Genomic DNA, 15,605 nt, shown 5'->3' on the forward strand with positions numbered 1-15,605 from the left:
TTTCTACTTTATATTTAGCTAACTCAACCATTTTATCCATAGGTAAAACCGAAAAAATGTTTTTAATGCATTGCAAAAACTTTGTCTTAAACTTAATATTTATTTCTTTGTGCCATAATTGAGAACATCGATTTTCAAAGAGCTGTTTTAGTTGTGATTCACCCATGGAGCATGCTACATTTCACTGTAGGTTGTTTTGTAGATGACTAATGCTGCCTGAAAAGAGATTCCGTTTCACAGGTGTCGGCATTCACCTGAGTTGATCAGGAGGGAGAGGTGACTTTTTTTTTTATTTACCATTTTTGATGCATTTAAATACCATTGGACACATCAGCAATCTGAATGAATCTGTGGTAAAAATTTCATATCCTAATTAATAAATACGTTCATTGTTCAGCATATTTTCTATAGTGAAGAAAAATGTAAATTACTCAATAGAAACAAAATACCATAAAAAGTAAACAACTTTCCTTCGTATAACCCAGAACGACATAATCTGATCTCAAAACAACTTCATCTGAGAATAAAGGCGGTTCGTAGTTACGTAAGGAAAAAAAGAGCAACTAATTTTCTTTTTAAATCCCCCCCCCCCCCCCCCCAAAAAAAAGTTCTCGTTAGTGCACCGTAAGTCACTTTTCCGGCCCCCTGACATTGAAAGGTACGATTGTACGACACTCACCTGAATGCACCACTATATCGGATTCAGGCGTTTGCCCCGGGACAAACGTCATACGTCCGAAATCTTCCATAGACACTACGGCAACCGAACAACGACCGTGGAAGTGGCAGAAAACCACCGGGGGTAGGTTACATTCGGTAGCATTATCCTGGTCGGTGCGATAAGTTAGCTGAACTACCAGAAGCCTGGGACCAGCAGCAGGTGCCTGTGGATGGCGATAAAACTCGAGTCAAACTCGCTTCTCTCCTTACGGCTTGCCCGACCATCCATGGATCGATGATATGTATGTACATTTGGGAGATCAACTTTTAAGAAGTTGCTGATTTGGGAAAGCTTAAGAATGCCTTCAATTGCTTTCCCGTTTTTGAGAATAACATGTTAATCCCCGGAAAGAGCACCGTCCTGTCCAGTTTCTCCTCAGCACGCAAACATGGACAAAGTGATCGTTCAGGCGGGTTTAGCTTCTCTGAAACTGCTGTCCTTCTTGATGTAAACTGGGAGCCATTTGGAGAAAACTGCTCAGCTGGTTCACACGGGAATCCCAGGTAAAGTTTTCAGGATATCAGTGGAGCAGAAGGGGCGATGGAGAGGAACAAATCGACAAATGGGACCAATTCCCTCAACAAGAGTAAAGCTAAAGACAGAGTGGACAGGTAATGTTGGCACATTTAACAGTTCTTTCACCATAAGAAAACATAGTTTATAACTTAGTTTTATCGACGGGGAGCCATATAGTTCTTAGAGTTTATTGCCTTCTGAGAAAACTAAGATTTTGATACTGCTGTGGTCAGGGCCGGATTAAAAGTGCACAGGCCCCTGGGCCCAGAGTGTTCCAGGGCCCCCTTCCCACCGCAACATTGTGAAAATTCTGAATGATACACAGTGAAACAACATTTCTAACTTCTCTCAGCCAATGGTACCAATAACAATACAGTAGACACTGTGGTGTAACTATCTGGTTTTTATGTACATTTTGTGTCATGTCCAAACTGCTGGTGTTTGCCCTAAGTGGGCCCCACATCGTCCCCAAGTGGGTGTGGGCCCCTGGACCTGTGCCCTTAATGCCCATTGGATAATCTGACCTTGGCTGTGGTCACTGGAAATTGTAAGTGGTATCAGAGTAATTAGCCTTTGACCGTTAAACATTAGTTTCTAATTAGCAAAATTAAAACAAGGTGAAAACACGTAGCGTGTATGCTTTCGTGTTTGACCAAATCATAGCAACTGCTGATGCTTTAAGCTCTGCAAAAGCTTGCAGTCGTCTTATCATTTAATAATTTTCTTTAAAATTTTAATTATCTTCTATTAGAGGGATGCCACTTTAAGTGGTTTCAGTAATTTTAATACTTTGATGAGGGATCTGTTGCAGGGCTCTGACTGCCTTGGATCTGCCTAATGCCATGGAAACCGAATATATGTAGTCAAAATGACATTCAGTATACCCAGTACTCATGTATTATGACGTAAAATGTCGAAACACAGTGATAACATAAACCAGCACCTGATTAGGTGCCACATTGATGAACTTGAAGTATTTGCCATGTGTGTGGCATCTGTTTAGCAGTAAAGTTGGTTGTGCTTGAACACGTTCAGAGCACATGCACTGAACTATATAACATAATTGGTGTGCAGGTTCATTAGTTTCTCAGGAATGACTTTGCTTTCGCTGAAGAGTTAAGCTGCTGAGAGATTAACGTGTTACCTAAGGCATTAGGCTGAGCCATGTACACCCACACCTTTTTCATCCATGAAATGTAGATACACATACTGTGCAAAGATTGTGCTGTAAAGTAGTTCTCAGTCTTTTTGTACTGAAATAGCTCAACCTTATGCACAGTATTATTAAATAAATGAATAATATCCCAGCTTTGGAGTAATTTCCCACTACCCTTAATTGGACTAGACGATTCAGAGAAATGATAAGTAATTAAACGTATTTGGACAGGCTCTGCTCCCCCCCCCCCCCATTTTTTTCTTTCAATTGGAAGCTGTTGATTTTAAGGTGCATTTTGTTGTTAAATCCATCTTTCTGGTTACTCAACCGTCGTTGGTGTCTCTTAAAATCAGTAAATCACTTTGTGGTTTTTGATGCAGAGTGGATCCATATGGTTTTGAGCGCTCAGAGAATTTTGATTACGAGTCATATGAAGAGCTCATGTCTGAATATCTGGTTGTGCTCACCCGACGATCCATCAAGTGGTCCAGATTTCTTAAGGGAAAAAGCAAGGTCCAAAAGAGTTCAAAATGTGAGTAAAAATTGAATTAGCTAGTATCTTCCTAGAATGAGAACATGTACCATAACTGAGCTAAATGTAAACGTTGTCTTTGTTGTTTAGTAAAGCGTTTTGTACGCAAGGGTATTCCAAATGAGCATCGGACTCTGATCTGGATGACAGCCAGTGGGGCTCAAAACCAGCTAGAGAAGAACCCAGGATACTACCAGTCCATGCTGGCAGCCCAACAGGACCCTAAACTCATGGAGACCATCAGGACAGGTCAGGCATTGAGCAGTTTCTCATTAACCCATGTGATCAGGAAAAAGTCCTGACAAACACCAGCCTCAAAAAAACTATCACCATGACCTTCTATCTTATATAAACTTAACTTGAATCAGCAAATTTATAGATTGCTTATTAACATAAAAACAATTACTCTCAGTATTTCATCTATATTAAAATAATCATTATTGTATGTATAGGCACAAAAGCATTGCAATAAGCATGAGTTTCTTTTTTCAGACTTGAACAGGACATTTCCAGACAACATCCAGTTCCGTAAGTCATCAAACCCATGTCTGCAGAAAGCCCTTTACAATGTGCTACTGGCCTATGGTCACCACAATCCAGCAGTGGGATACTGCCAGGTAATAATCAACCTCCCCAAAGTCCAACCTACAATTTTGCATGAATTTTTTCCTCCCTCAAGGATTTTTAAGAAGAAAATTATTGTGATTATTTTGTTATTCCTCTGTTTTTAAGCTAAAGTCTTAAAATATTAATGGTGCCAACTTTTTTTTTTATTTGCATTGTTGCAGTATTGTGAAGTGTTTTTATATTTTGTTTGGGGTTGCACACTTAATTTACAAAACATGTCTAATGCAGTGTTGCTCAAGATTGTAGAATGAAAATTGATTAAAAATTCCTCTGATATTAGAAGGGAAAATACAGCGCAGACCGTTGCTAGCACAACAAAACGATGCATCCATAAGAAGTGTAAAATCTCTGGTTGGATAATAATCGTCCATAAAATTAGGGGGGAAAAAAGACTGTTTTTGTGTTCATAGGTAGTCAGAATACTATTCTTCCTCATGTGTCCAGAGAAAGGTCATTAGTGTTAGCTCAGTATAGGTCGATGTTCATTGCAAGTATTTGAAATGCAAATTTCATGCATACACCCTGGTTTGCAATTCAAATATGGCTACGCTGATGGTTTTGTCTTTCACAAAATAAAATGGGAACCAATTCATTCATAATCACAGGCAGCCTGTTTTGAGTTGTTGTTGTGGTTGTTTTAATTCATATAAATTGGGAAAAGTATTGCTTTCTCCCTTCAAATTTTAACCCATTAAGATGAGATGCAACATTTTCAATACCTCCTTTGCAGACCTGGAGTTTCAAAATATTATGAGTTATTTACAAAAAGGTCAAAGGTTTACTATATTTGTATATCACATAGCTCTTTTCAGGCTGAGGAAAAAATGGTGAATACTGATATTTCTGTCAAGTCTCTCAGAACAAAACTGTGGCATTTGTGGAGACTTTTTTTTTTTCTAATAGCACTGTATGTCTCAATGGGTTAAAGAGCTCCAAAGTCTGATAAAACCTGCTTGTGCAGAGTTCAAGAATCATGTATAACCCTAGACTGTCTATTTGCCTTCAGGGGATGAACTTCATTGCTGGGTATCTACTTATCATCACAAAAGATGAAGAGAAGTCCTTCTGGCTGATGGATGCACTGTTCGGTAGAATTTTACCAGGTGTGTGCCTACATTAACCTGCTGTTGTCATGCTTTTTTTTTTTTTTTTTTTTTTTTTTTAAAGATGTGTGTGTGTGTGTCAGTGTTCAGGCTCTCTCTGCTCAGGGATGAGAATGATCTTGTCAGTGTCACATGGTTTTAAACTGTCTCTGGCTTCAGACCGACACATGTTTATATCAGGATATTTTCCTCACATCATGTAAGAATGTCTGTGAATTAAAAACTTGGCGGTGGCAGCCATGACATGATTTATATTGAAGAACTATCTTTAGCATGACAGTTATTATCATGTAATAGTTTCATTTAAACAGTTAACAATTAATCAAGAATTTACTGAAAAAAATTACATGTCAACTAGCTATGGAGTTGATTAGGAACTATGTGTTTACAGACTACTACACTCCAGCTATGTTGGGATTGAAGACAGACCAGGAGGTGTTAGGAGAACTGGTGAAAGTTAAAATCCCCCAAGTGTGGCAAGTCATGGTGGAGCATAATGTGATGTGGACCCTTGTTGTATCTCGATGGTTCATCTGTCTCTATATAGACATCTTACCAGTAGAGGTGAGTATATCTATGATTTATATTTTAGTGTTGCTGGGAAGAGAACAAGTGTTGTATGACTGTGATTAACTCGATAAAGCCCAGTTTGACATTTGATACACACTTTCTTAGACATTTTGCATTACTTTATGGTAAAAACTTGGCTCAAAATCACATAGAACACAATCTTAAACTTGTCTTCTGCTCCTTAATAGATGCCAGAAAGCAGAAGATTACATTATAATTTTGACATCATATGGTAATAAATGTTAAATTTCCCCCCAAAAACATAGAATATTTTGTTACATGATGTGAAATGGACAAAGACTGTATGTTAAAAAGTAGGACTTTTCTTCTCTTTTTTTTTTTTTTGTATGGGTCAAACCTTAAAGGGTTTATTTATTTGTATATTTTTAATACACCGAATAATCCATTGTTTGATTAATTTTTACCAAATCCTCTTTACAGTTTGACCACTCTGTTGAAAGCCCAAAGTCCCATATCTACCTCTAAGTACTTGAGGAAAAATGCTTTTATATGTGTATATATATATATATATATATATATATATATATATATATATATATATATATATATATATATATATATATATATATATATATATATATATATATATATATATTATATAATATATAATATTACCTCCTCTTTTTGTCAGTATGAATAGCTTACTCACTCCATACAGCAACCTCTGATGCTGCTTCCCTCTGTTGGCTTGAGGAAAGTGTTGACTTCAATTTTTACCCACCAAAAATACCTGCAACTTCTGTATTAGCACGTAACTCTTTCAGGTGTTTGTACTGTTGCCTTTAGGATTTAATTGGCATACACTTTGAGCAACCAGGAAAGAGGACGAGTCCTACTGATTTTTACATCAAGAGTAATAGCAAATTGTTTTTTGTGGAGTTGAAATACAGTACTTAACACTTGATTTCTCCCAGCAGCTGTGTTGCAGTTTAGATTTGAGCTTAACAGATATACTAAGTATTACTACACACATCTTGGTGAAATTGACATGTTTTGCCATTTTTCTGCAGACAGTCCTGCGGATTTGGGATTGCCTTTTCTATGAAGGCTCTAAAATCCTGTTTAGAGTAGCTTTGACGCTGATCCACCACAACCAGACGGTGATTGGACAGGCCCAGTCACTGCCAGACGTATGTCAAAGCTTCAAACAGATCACCCAGGGACCATTTGTTGATGAGTGCCACACTTTCATGCAGGTATATTTAAAGCAGGGTGAAAGAAATCATATCATTGCTTGTTAAGAGAGTAATTTCACAGGAGTAAATCCGTCAAGATACAAGAGAGATCCTTTATAATTTACCTGCTTTAATGCAATGATCCTGATATTCCCTATTTTCTTTGCAAGAAAATCTTCAGTGAACCAGGAAGCCTTTCCATGGCAACGCTGACTAAGCTGCGGGAGACGTGTCGAGCTCGGATCCTTGCAGAGGAATCCTAACCCAGTTCAATACCTGCTGCTCAAAGCCAGTACACGTTTCAGAGGAGCAGCTTTTTTGCACCTTTTTTTTTTTTTTTTTTATGAATTCAAACTGTCACTGTGACCCCGACACGCTATAAACCTGAGTCTTAAACTATATCTTGAGACAATCATGCAGCCCAGATGTTTGATCAAGAGGATGTTGATAATATGCTGTATAGTATGAGTGAACTGATAATTTCGCTTGAAAATAATGTAGTTTGTATGAAGTAGATACTTTGTTTTAGTAAAAATGTAAAATAATGCACTTTAGACCAGAATCTCAGAAGCTAAAGAGGGCTAAAAAGAAAGTGGCCAAGTGCAGTGAGTTGCTTGACATACTAAGAATAGCCAAGAAGAAAATGTCTGCTGTCTTTCAGTTTTCTAAGTCACAAGAATTAATTGTTGTTTATGGTAAATGGAAGAATTAACCGACATACAATGCTGTCACAGCGAGCTGTGGGAAGCCAGTGTGATTTATATTTATGTCACGTGGATTTTTGTATTTCCAACACACTTTAGATCAAGCACACTGGATGCATGTTTTTCTAAGCGCACTATGGTGAAACAATACAACCGTAACCTAAAGACATTCCAGTTCTGCTTTGTTGTTTGGCTCTTACTGTCAGTACAAGTGGTATGGATGCCAGTTTTTGTTGTGCTACAAAATACCCTTGGCATTTACTCTAGCTGATTATTCTGGGGAATGTGCTACCTTCCTGGTGTAGTGGTGTAGAACATACAAAATATTTTAGATATAAAACACTGCTGAATAAAATGTTGAACAATAAAGTTGGACTTTTCACCATTTTATTAACTTTCAGTTAAATGCATAATAGAAAACGAGATCAACCATTTTCTATAAAAATAAAACAAATCACTATAACATTTCTTATGCAAGGAGGAGTTGGGACACAAAAATGGAAAGTTAACCCATTTGCTTTTTATCTATGTTGTGTGGCCTCACCCTTACACGTTTTTTTCATAGCAGTCCACATTTTTGTCATTGCGATTACCAGCTCTGCTTAATCTGTTGAATTAAAGGAAAAAATTCCACCACCTTTCAGCCCCTTCTCCCCATTTAGATTTTAATTCATGTTCTCCTGACCTAAGCTGAGCAAGAACACGGACAAATATTCACTGTACAAATATTGTGCAAGAATTGGACATATAAGAGGAGCAATTTTGCTGTAGCTGACCAAGTAGAATGGTTTGTGCTTGCAGGTATTCAAAGTTACCACTGAGCTTCCAGAGTACCACTGAAGGACAGGGAGATGCTGCGTTATGGCAGCTTGTGTTATTTAGGATGCAGACCCTGCTTTGTGTGAACACTTCTAAGTTGGCTATAGACCAACTTGGTTGCAGACACCTTTATGACCTGGTACATTACTACCCAAAATTAAGTTCATGTAACAGTCTAATTAAAATAGAGCAGAGTGGAGGTCATTTTATTCCTAAAGTATTCAATAAGTAGCTTCACTATATTCTGTTCAAAATAAATGGAAAAGGCCAGCAAGTTTGAATGCACATTATTCACTTGCATGCACATGGCAGTCTTATTAAACTGCAGATGTTATGCTGTTTCTCAATATGCTCTGCTCCCCTAGATTTTGTACCCATCAATTTACACCAAAACAGGAGAAAATTGAGTCCAGTTGAAAATTACTAGGCTTTAATTGATTTTAACTGGAAAAATGTGACTGGAAGAAACACACAAAGTTTTCCCTTTCCATATATAATGTGCTTATGAATTTGAAAGTTTATTTGAGAACATAATTAAAGTTGATTGTATTAATTTAGACGGGTTCATCTGACTCCCTCTGACTCTTTAATTTAATGATCACACAGCTAAAAACAAAGCAGTTCATTCCAATCCAAACAACATAAAAAAACAGCATGACCAAATCAATGACAGTGGATTTGCTAATGCAAATTCAAACATCCTCCATCGCTGATGAGCTGAAGTCTGTCATCTCAGGCCTCACTGAGATGCTCACGCTCAAATATTAGCACACATTTTGCTTTTAATCATCCAGAGAAAAAGTGAAAGAAAGTATAATATCCAGAGGTCACACAGGAAGGCATGCACTCAGCGCAGAGAACTGCCATTCACTCATGCTTGTGTCCAGTTTATGACTTTTCATTCACACGCTTGAGTTAATCTTTCCACCATTCAGTCTGCCTGGTTTAAGTTGAATCAGGGGTCCACTCAGATGGTTTGGTATCCAGCGTGGCTCCTCTTCCTGCCTATTAGATATGCAATAAGGACAATCAGCACCAGGCCAGCCAGAGCTGCTCCAACGATGATGGGGATCAACATCTGGTCCTGGTCCATCTGACAGTCCTCAGCTGCAGGCAGACAAAAAGGAATGAAGTGGAGTTCATTCTAGACTTTGCACATTTTCAGCCCATGAGAGGAAAGTAAACTGATACTAGCAAACACTACCAGGCTAATAGGAACGTTACAATTCAACCTGATGTAAACTAAAAGGAAAAACAGATACACATGAAAACCAGTTGTACCTGTAGCAAACTGGTTAGTTGTGATGCCAAACGGCTGGACCTGCAGTCTGAATATGTTGAGAGAGAAAGTCGGCACGACCACCAACGTCTGCTCTGCGTTGCACATGTAAGAGCGACCCAGCGTACTCCGCAGGTAGTCAAGACTGTTGTTACTGGCTGAGATGGGGGCTGATGAGAAAAGCCCAGAAATTAGTCAACTGCAGATATGACAAAAAAATGTTGGAAAACATGTTGCCTATGACAGGTGACATACCAGTCATGTCAGACCAGTTTGCCTGCAGACTGATTCCACTCAGATGGTATTTGTTAGATGTTGAGTTCTGCGGATTAGAGGAAGAGTTGGCTGGTGTAATACGTGTACATACACAAAGCTTCATTTACAAAAAAAAAAATAAAAAATTGTGAAAAATGTACCGCGGTGAAGGTGAAGCTTAGCACAGTTGTTTGCTCTTGTGTCAAAACCAAAGTAGCACTGCTGGTTCCACATGATCCAGTTGAGTTCGTCAGGTTGGGAGTCAGATTTAATAATTCTTGGACAGTCTAGCAAAAAGAAAAGTTTTTTTTATTTTAAGTAATGAATACTGGCAGGTCTTTTAATATTTGCCATCTGTGAGTTGTTTATGCTTCACTTTACCTTGTTCTGAGTCTGAGAAAGAAAGGAGACATTCAGCTGTAGTCCCATTTCAGCAAGGAGACATATAGTGCCATTGCTGTTCTTCACAGAGTAGGTGCCCCGTTCAGGCGTTCCTGGTGGAGTTGGTTCTGGAGTTGTTGTTGCTGCTGTGCTGGCAGTGGTAGTTGGAGCTGTTGTTGTGGCCTGATCTGCCACACAGATGCTTTCTGTGACAAGAGACATTATAAACAAATGTATGATTAGCTTAGCAGATGTAAAATCATTTAAACTTTCCCACCAAGGATCAGAAACCCCACAAGAGTTCTACCTGTTGGACTCAGGTCATTTCCTGGCATGTATGCCTCCAACCTCATGTCCGAAAAAGTGACAGTAGCCCCGCCTACTCTGACAGCAGTCGGACTCAGACACCGGTATGTGGTGTTGATCGGCGCCCAGATCCCAACGGAACCAGAAACCACAGTTACCACATCTGGAATAAATACAATGGAATAGTTATAAATCTGTAATATTGATTTAAAACAAGCCCATGTTTACTAGAATCTAATTAGATCAAGTTTTGGAAAACACAACTCAGTCAGAGATATTTATTCGGGGTGGTAAAATCGAATAAAAAAAAATCAAAAATCAGGATTTTTTTGCTTCACAATTTTAAAATAGATTTTTTTGTTAAAAAAAAACACTTTTTTTTCTTTCAAATAAATAAGAATAATCCATTATTAATTTTTTAAAATAATTTTTATTGTTTGTGTTTATCTTTTTACTTGTCTTCTATGACATTATAACAGCAGAATGATGATCTGGCTACTACAGTTGTGCTCATATGTATTCATCCCCTTTCATTAAAGAAAAGGCTGAATTTACAACAGTCACTCAAATAACTTAAGACTTAAAAAAGGAACAATAACTAAAAATTTGTAAAAATATAATTTAGTAAAATAATAAACTGTTTTTTCATTTAATTGAGTTGAAGAAAGAAATAAAAAACAAACAAATTGGTTCTGGACAAATTAGAGCACTTTTCTGTTGAACAGTGGGACAAAATACCTGTAAACAGGTGTAGAAGTCTGACTGAGAGGAACAGAAAACACCTGACTGTCGTGGAAACATTAAAGGATTGTTCAACAAAATGTTAGTTTATGAGTGATGTAATATGTAATAAATTATTATGATTTTCATAAAATTTTTATTTATTATTACTTTAATCAATTTCAGCTTATTTCACAGGCAGATGTTTTTTTTCCTTCTTTAATGAAAGGGTATGAATAAATAAGAGTACAATTGTATGTGGGTGCTTCCTAACAAATAAAATTTTTTTTAAAAAAACAAGCAAAAAAAAAAGTTTTGTAACATTCTTTTTTTTTTTTTTTAGTCTACGAAAACCAGCAATATCAAAGAATCATGAGAATCCTAATTTAAGTCGAATTGGCACCCAAAAAAATCGTAATTGAATCGGGACAAAAGCATATCGTCACAGTCCTAATATTTATCACCTCTTTCAAAAGGGACCAACTCATTTGCCAAAATTCAATCAGCCTATTTGTTGGAGTTTATATAACAATATTACATTAATAACATGTTATGATAGTTGCAGCATCCTCTCCTGTCATTCATTCATTATAACGTTTTGTCTTCACCTCCTTTATGTATTCAGATTACTACCAATACAAAATTACAAACGATGACAAATTGAGTAAAAGATGTTTATTCTCACCAGAGCTGTTTGCATCAGGGAACACTGAAGTGTCACTCAGGTTGTATTGAAGAGTCAGGTTAACAACGCTGTAGACACTTCCATTATTTGAGAAACTCAACCCAAGTGTGTGACCGGATCCAAACACCGCCACCAGCCATGGTGAACTGCCATCCGAGCCACAAGAGCTGCTCGCTGCGTCGACTGCGGTGGAATCAGGCAGAGAGACTGAAGCTGTTCTCTGAGGTTAAGACAAATGAGATGACGAGTTCACAAAGACATCCAGCACAAGCGGTAAACTGAAAGAGCAGTATGACATACTGTGCCGCTGGACGCGTTGTATGTGATGGAGAATGATGCAGAGAGCTCCGCTTTAATGCAGGTAGAGTTTCCTTCCTTCACTTCAAGAGTAACAGCCTTAATGCAACCTGTACACAACAAAGTGAGGAAAATTAATCTGAAACATCCCAAAAAAAACAAACCTGGTAAAACTTAAAGAAAATAAAACTTATTTTCAACTATTTTCCATGTTCTAGTCAATTATGTAGCATGTGAAAACCTGAACTTTTAAATGGTCTGACGTCATCTGGAATGTAAAACATGCCACAATGTGACCTCATGGTTAGACTGCTGATGCCTGATATGAAATTATGTATCCAATTATAATGATATCAAATAAACACATTCTAGGTAATTGTTAAATTATCTGGGTTTCACTTTATCATTCCTCCAAACACATAAATCTCTTAATACACCAGTTTCATGGTCATCTGCGATCACAAGACAATCTGATTTTTTTCTTTCATTGTTTTATTATCACTGATATTTCTATCAATTATAAGACCTCAGGGTTTATCTAAACCCAAGTAGCATACTAGCACCCCCACAAGAAGAATAAATACTCAAACAATCTTGACACCTTAAAAGCTCTTTAACATGGTTTAAAAGATCACATTTTCTTGCTGCATGTTTTGTTTAATGTAATAACTTTGTGTTTCATAAATTCAATCAAACTGAGCCTGGCATCTTTTATTTTTCCTGTGTGGTTAGAGAAAAGTATCCATGTTACATGATGCTTTGTCCTACATACAAAACTAAGCAGTTTAGACAAGTCCCCACTGGGGGGCTACGGACCGCTAAAGGAGAAGCAAGCAAACAAAGAAAACCAGTTATAAGAGCTGCTGTTTCAGTCCACCAGACCTGAAGCAGGTGTATCTGACCATGGCTTGTGAGTCAGTCAGGGGACACTTTTGTTGGCTTATATTAAGTGCCAATCAGGCAAAACAGTTATTCTTACACTGTAGACTATTATCACTTTTATACTTTTGTTGTATTGTTACAAAATGTTTGAGTTTGTGACTAATAGAGGTTCAATCAAACATATTTTATAGGCTGCAGTGGCCAATCGGGCCCAAGTACTGAATAGCCGTGCAACCTGCAGCTTAAAAAAAAAAAACAAAAAACTTACCCAGTAACTAGAAAAGCACTCGGAGAGCGCAAATTGGTTCTTAAAACTTCCTGGATCCAAACGGTGATCCGGATCATGACCAAAATTATATCAGTTCTTCCTTTTCACATTTCCAACAACTCTTGAAAATTTTATGAAAATCTGTCAATAACTTTTTGAGTTATTTTGAACACAAACAAACAAACAAACTGATTTCTGCCAGTAACAATATAACCTCCTTGGCGGAGGTGATAATGCAACTGAAGAGTTTCCACTTGAATACAACTTCCCAAAATGTCTAAAAACTGTTCAGTAGGGGGGAAATTATATTGCATCTACAGACAATGCTAAGACTGGAAATTCATTTCCCACAGTGAAACTGCTGTTGGGATGATTCATGGGATAGAAAATGTGCAGCAAGCATAAGATTTTTAGCCATCTGGCATTATTCAGTAAATGTTATTTAGCCAGTCAAGTCAATTGCTCACGACACTATTCATGGTTTCATTTATCACTTCCCACAGTAAATTCATTGCTCTTTTCTTCCTCTCTAATTCTGCCTACGTTTATCAGTTTATTTATCTTCATGTGAAGAACAATTGAGTTTCAGGACTGCCAGTCTCTGACAGACTCATTCTCCAGGCTGCCTTTTTCAGACGCACCGCCCCCCCCACATCTGTCACCTCTGTTTACCCAGTACACACATAGCATACACACCACTGCAACCCAGTCATGAGATTAAGGCTGTTGTGTGTACAAAGTGTCAAGCTGCAGATAGGGAGCTATTTCAATGAAGGGTATCCCAAACTGCTGCTGCTGGCAGAATTTCTAAGGTCATCATAATCTTCCAGAGACAAAAACAGAACTGAAAACGGTCTGTGCTTAAAAGCGACAGTAATTATGTTTCAGAATTAGCACTATCAGGTAAGAAATCTTTTTTTTTTTTTTTTTTTTTTTTTAAAATGCTAAAGCTGCTCATATACTTGTTTATTTTACTGTGTCAGCACCAGGTGCCTGTGTGTGTGTTCAGCATGATTAAACCAGTCATAAACTAACACTGTCAGTGGGCCCCTCCAGAGCAGCGTGCAACACAAAGCCATCATGGTGGTCATGTGAAGCTCTCAAATGACACAACAATGAGGCCAATCTGCTTGTCCACAACATTAACAAAACCGAGGAATTAAATCAGAACAGAACACAATAAAAACAGATAAGTCCAGGGTCTTTTCCAGTAGTTCTGGTCTGGATCGCAAAAGATGGGTCCATGTGGAGCTTTCAAAAGCTGCAGGATCACCAGCACTGATCCAGTATTTAGTTTAACTTAAGCTTACATTGGTCATTGGTTACCACAAGATTCCTTTGATATTTGATCATTCATTTTTTTTTAAAACATCCTGACCAGATAGTAAACACTGAATGAAAAATACTGGCAGGCCTAAAATACTTTCACCAAGATAAAACCTATGGAAGGATACAGCTGGACAACTTTATGCCTCGTGATTAAAGAATAGGAGGCTTTGTCATCCGTGATAGTGTTGTGATCTCTTTCATGTGCCAGACAAAACATGAACTTTAAAGATGTCACTGAGTTGTCAGAACAATATTTATCACTGTTTCTGCCTTTTAACATATAAGAATGACATGAAGTTTTGTCATTTTGACAACATTTTGGGGTTTTGAGTTTTGGTCACACAAGATATATAAAACAAAATTGCTTTGCTGTTATTTGAGAATAAAATGTTCAATAATTAAACCATAAATATACACTTTTTGGAAAATTAAATCTATCAGAACAGTGATGTAAGGATAAGACCTGTTTTCATGATATGTAAACAGGATTTGTTCAACTTTACATCATATTAACAAAGCTAGTGCTTTTACTGGAGGATCAAGAAGCTGGTTTTCTTCTTCGTTGGTTGCAGGGCCCTTGGGCAGTAGATCAGCTACCCGGCCCTGCTGTCTGTCGTCTGTGCGATTATCCCGTTGCTTGTTTCAGCTAAACGAGGGCACAGCTAAGCAGCTCTACGGTGATTCAAGCGTTATGGCATCACAACTCATCATTGTTTTCATGATCTGACCCTTTTGGTCCGCCGCTAAAAAATACCACAACACAGCCACAACAAGCAGATAAACACTCACCTAAAACCGCAAACCAGGCGATGAACAGGGCGGCTAACGACGGGAAGACCCTCATCCCTGCAGTCAAGTCACAGTTTAGCTTTTATTCCTGTGGAAAGCAGGAAAAAGCCCGGAGATGTGGCGCTGTGTCGCAGCTGCAGGCGCAGGTGGGTGAACTGCACTTGACTTCACGGACCGTAAGCTGGAAGTAAAGCAAATACTACGACGCTATTCCTGTTATTGCTTTTCTCTTTGCCTTCCTTTTAGAGATAATGGAGGGGGAAAAAAACATAAAATATGTGAAATACTCGTCCTGCCGGTGGAGAGGACCGTTATCCGCAGTTAGATGTGAGCCACAGGCGCGCTGTCTGAGCCATGTCTGTCATGTGAACTGGGACCGTTGGGAAGCTGCCCAGTCACGTGACGCCGACCCCTCCTCTTCCCACTCTGTGAAATTAGCTCATCTAAGCTCATCTAAGGAATAAAAACTC

General features: G+C 38.0%; 2 protein-coding genes across 2 annotated transcripts; one reads left to right on the top strand and one right to left on the bottom strand.

Moving 5' to 3' along the window:
• Positions 1-750: 750 nt before the first annotated feature.
• grtp1a (growth hormone regulated TBC protein 1a) lies at positions 751-7,412 on the top strand. The gene is made up of 8 exons (XM_079240621.1): positions 751-1,332; positions 2,774-2,925; positions 3,016-3,174; positions 3,418-3,542; positions 4,559-4,655; positions 5,047-5,219; positions 6,257-6,442; positions 6,592-7,412. Exons 1-8 carry the CDS (start codon positions 1,262-1,264, stop codon positions 6,682-6,684), a joined length of 1,056 nt encoding a protein of 351 aa, XP_079096747.1. The 5' UTR covers positions 751-1,261; the 3' UTR covers positions 6,685-7,412.
• Positions 7,413-7,502: 90 nt separating this feature from the next.
• lamp1a (lysosomal associated membrane protein 1a) lies at positions 7,503-15,473 on the bottom strand. Its single transcript, XM_079238794.1, has 9 exons — positions 15,136-15,473; positions 11,871-11,977; positions 11,571-11,790; positions 10,167-10,328; positions 9,860-10,065; positions 9,640-9,765; positions 9,479-9,545; positions 9,226-9,393; positions 7,503-9,051 (listed from the first exon to the last, which is right to left on the bottom strand). Exons 1-9 carry the CDS (start codon positions 15,188-15,190, stop codon positions 8,912-8,914), a joined length of 1,251 nt encoding a protein of 416 aa, XP_079094920.1. The 5' UTR covers positions 15,191-15,473; the 3' UTR covers positions 7,503-8,911.
• Between the last annotated feature and the right edge of the window lie 132 nt (positions 15,474-15,605).

The sequence above is a fragment of the Telmatherina bonti genome, assembly GCF_933228915.1.
Source record: "Telmatherina bonti genome assembly, chromosome: 1".
Classification (NCBI taxonomy): domain Eukaryota; kingdom Metazoa; phylum Chordata; class Actinopteri; order Atheriniformes; family Telmatherinidae; genus Telmatherina; species Telmatherina bonti.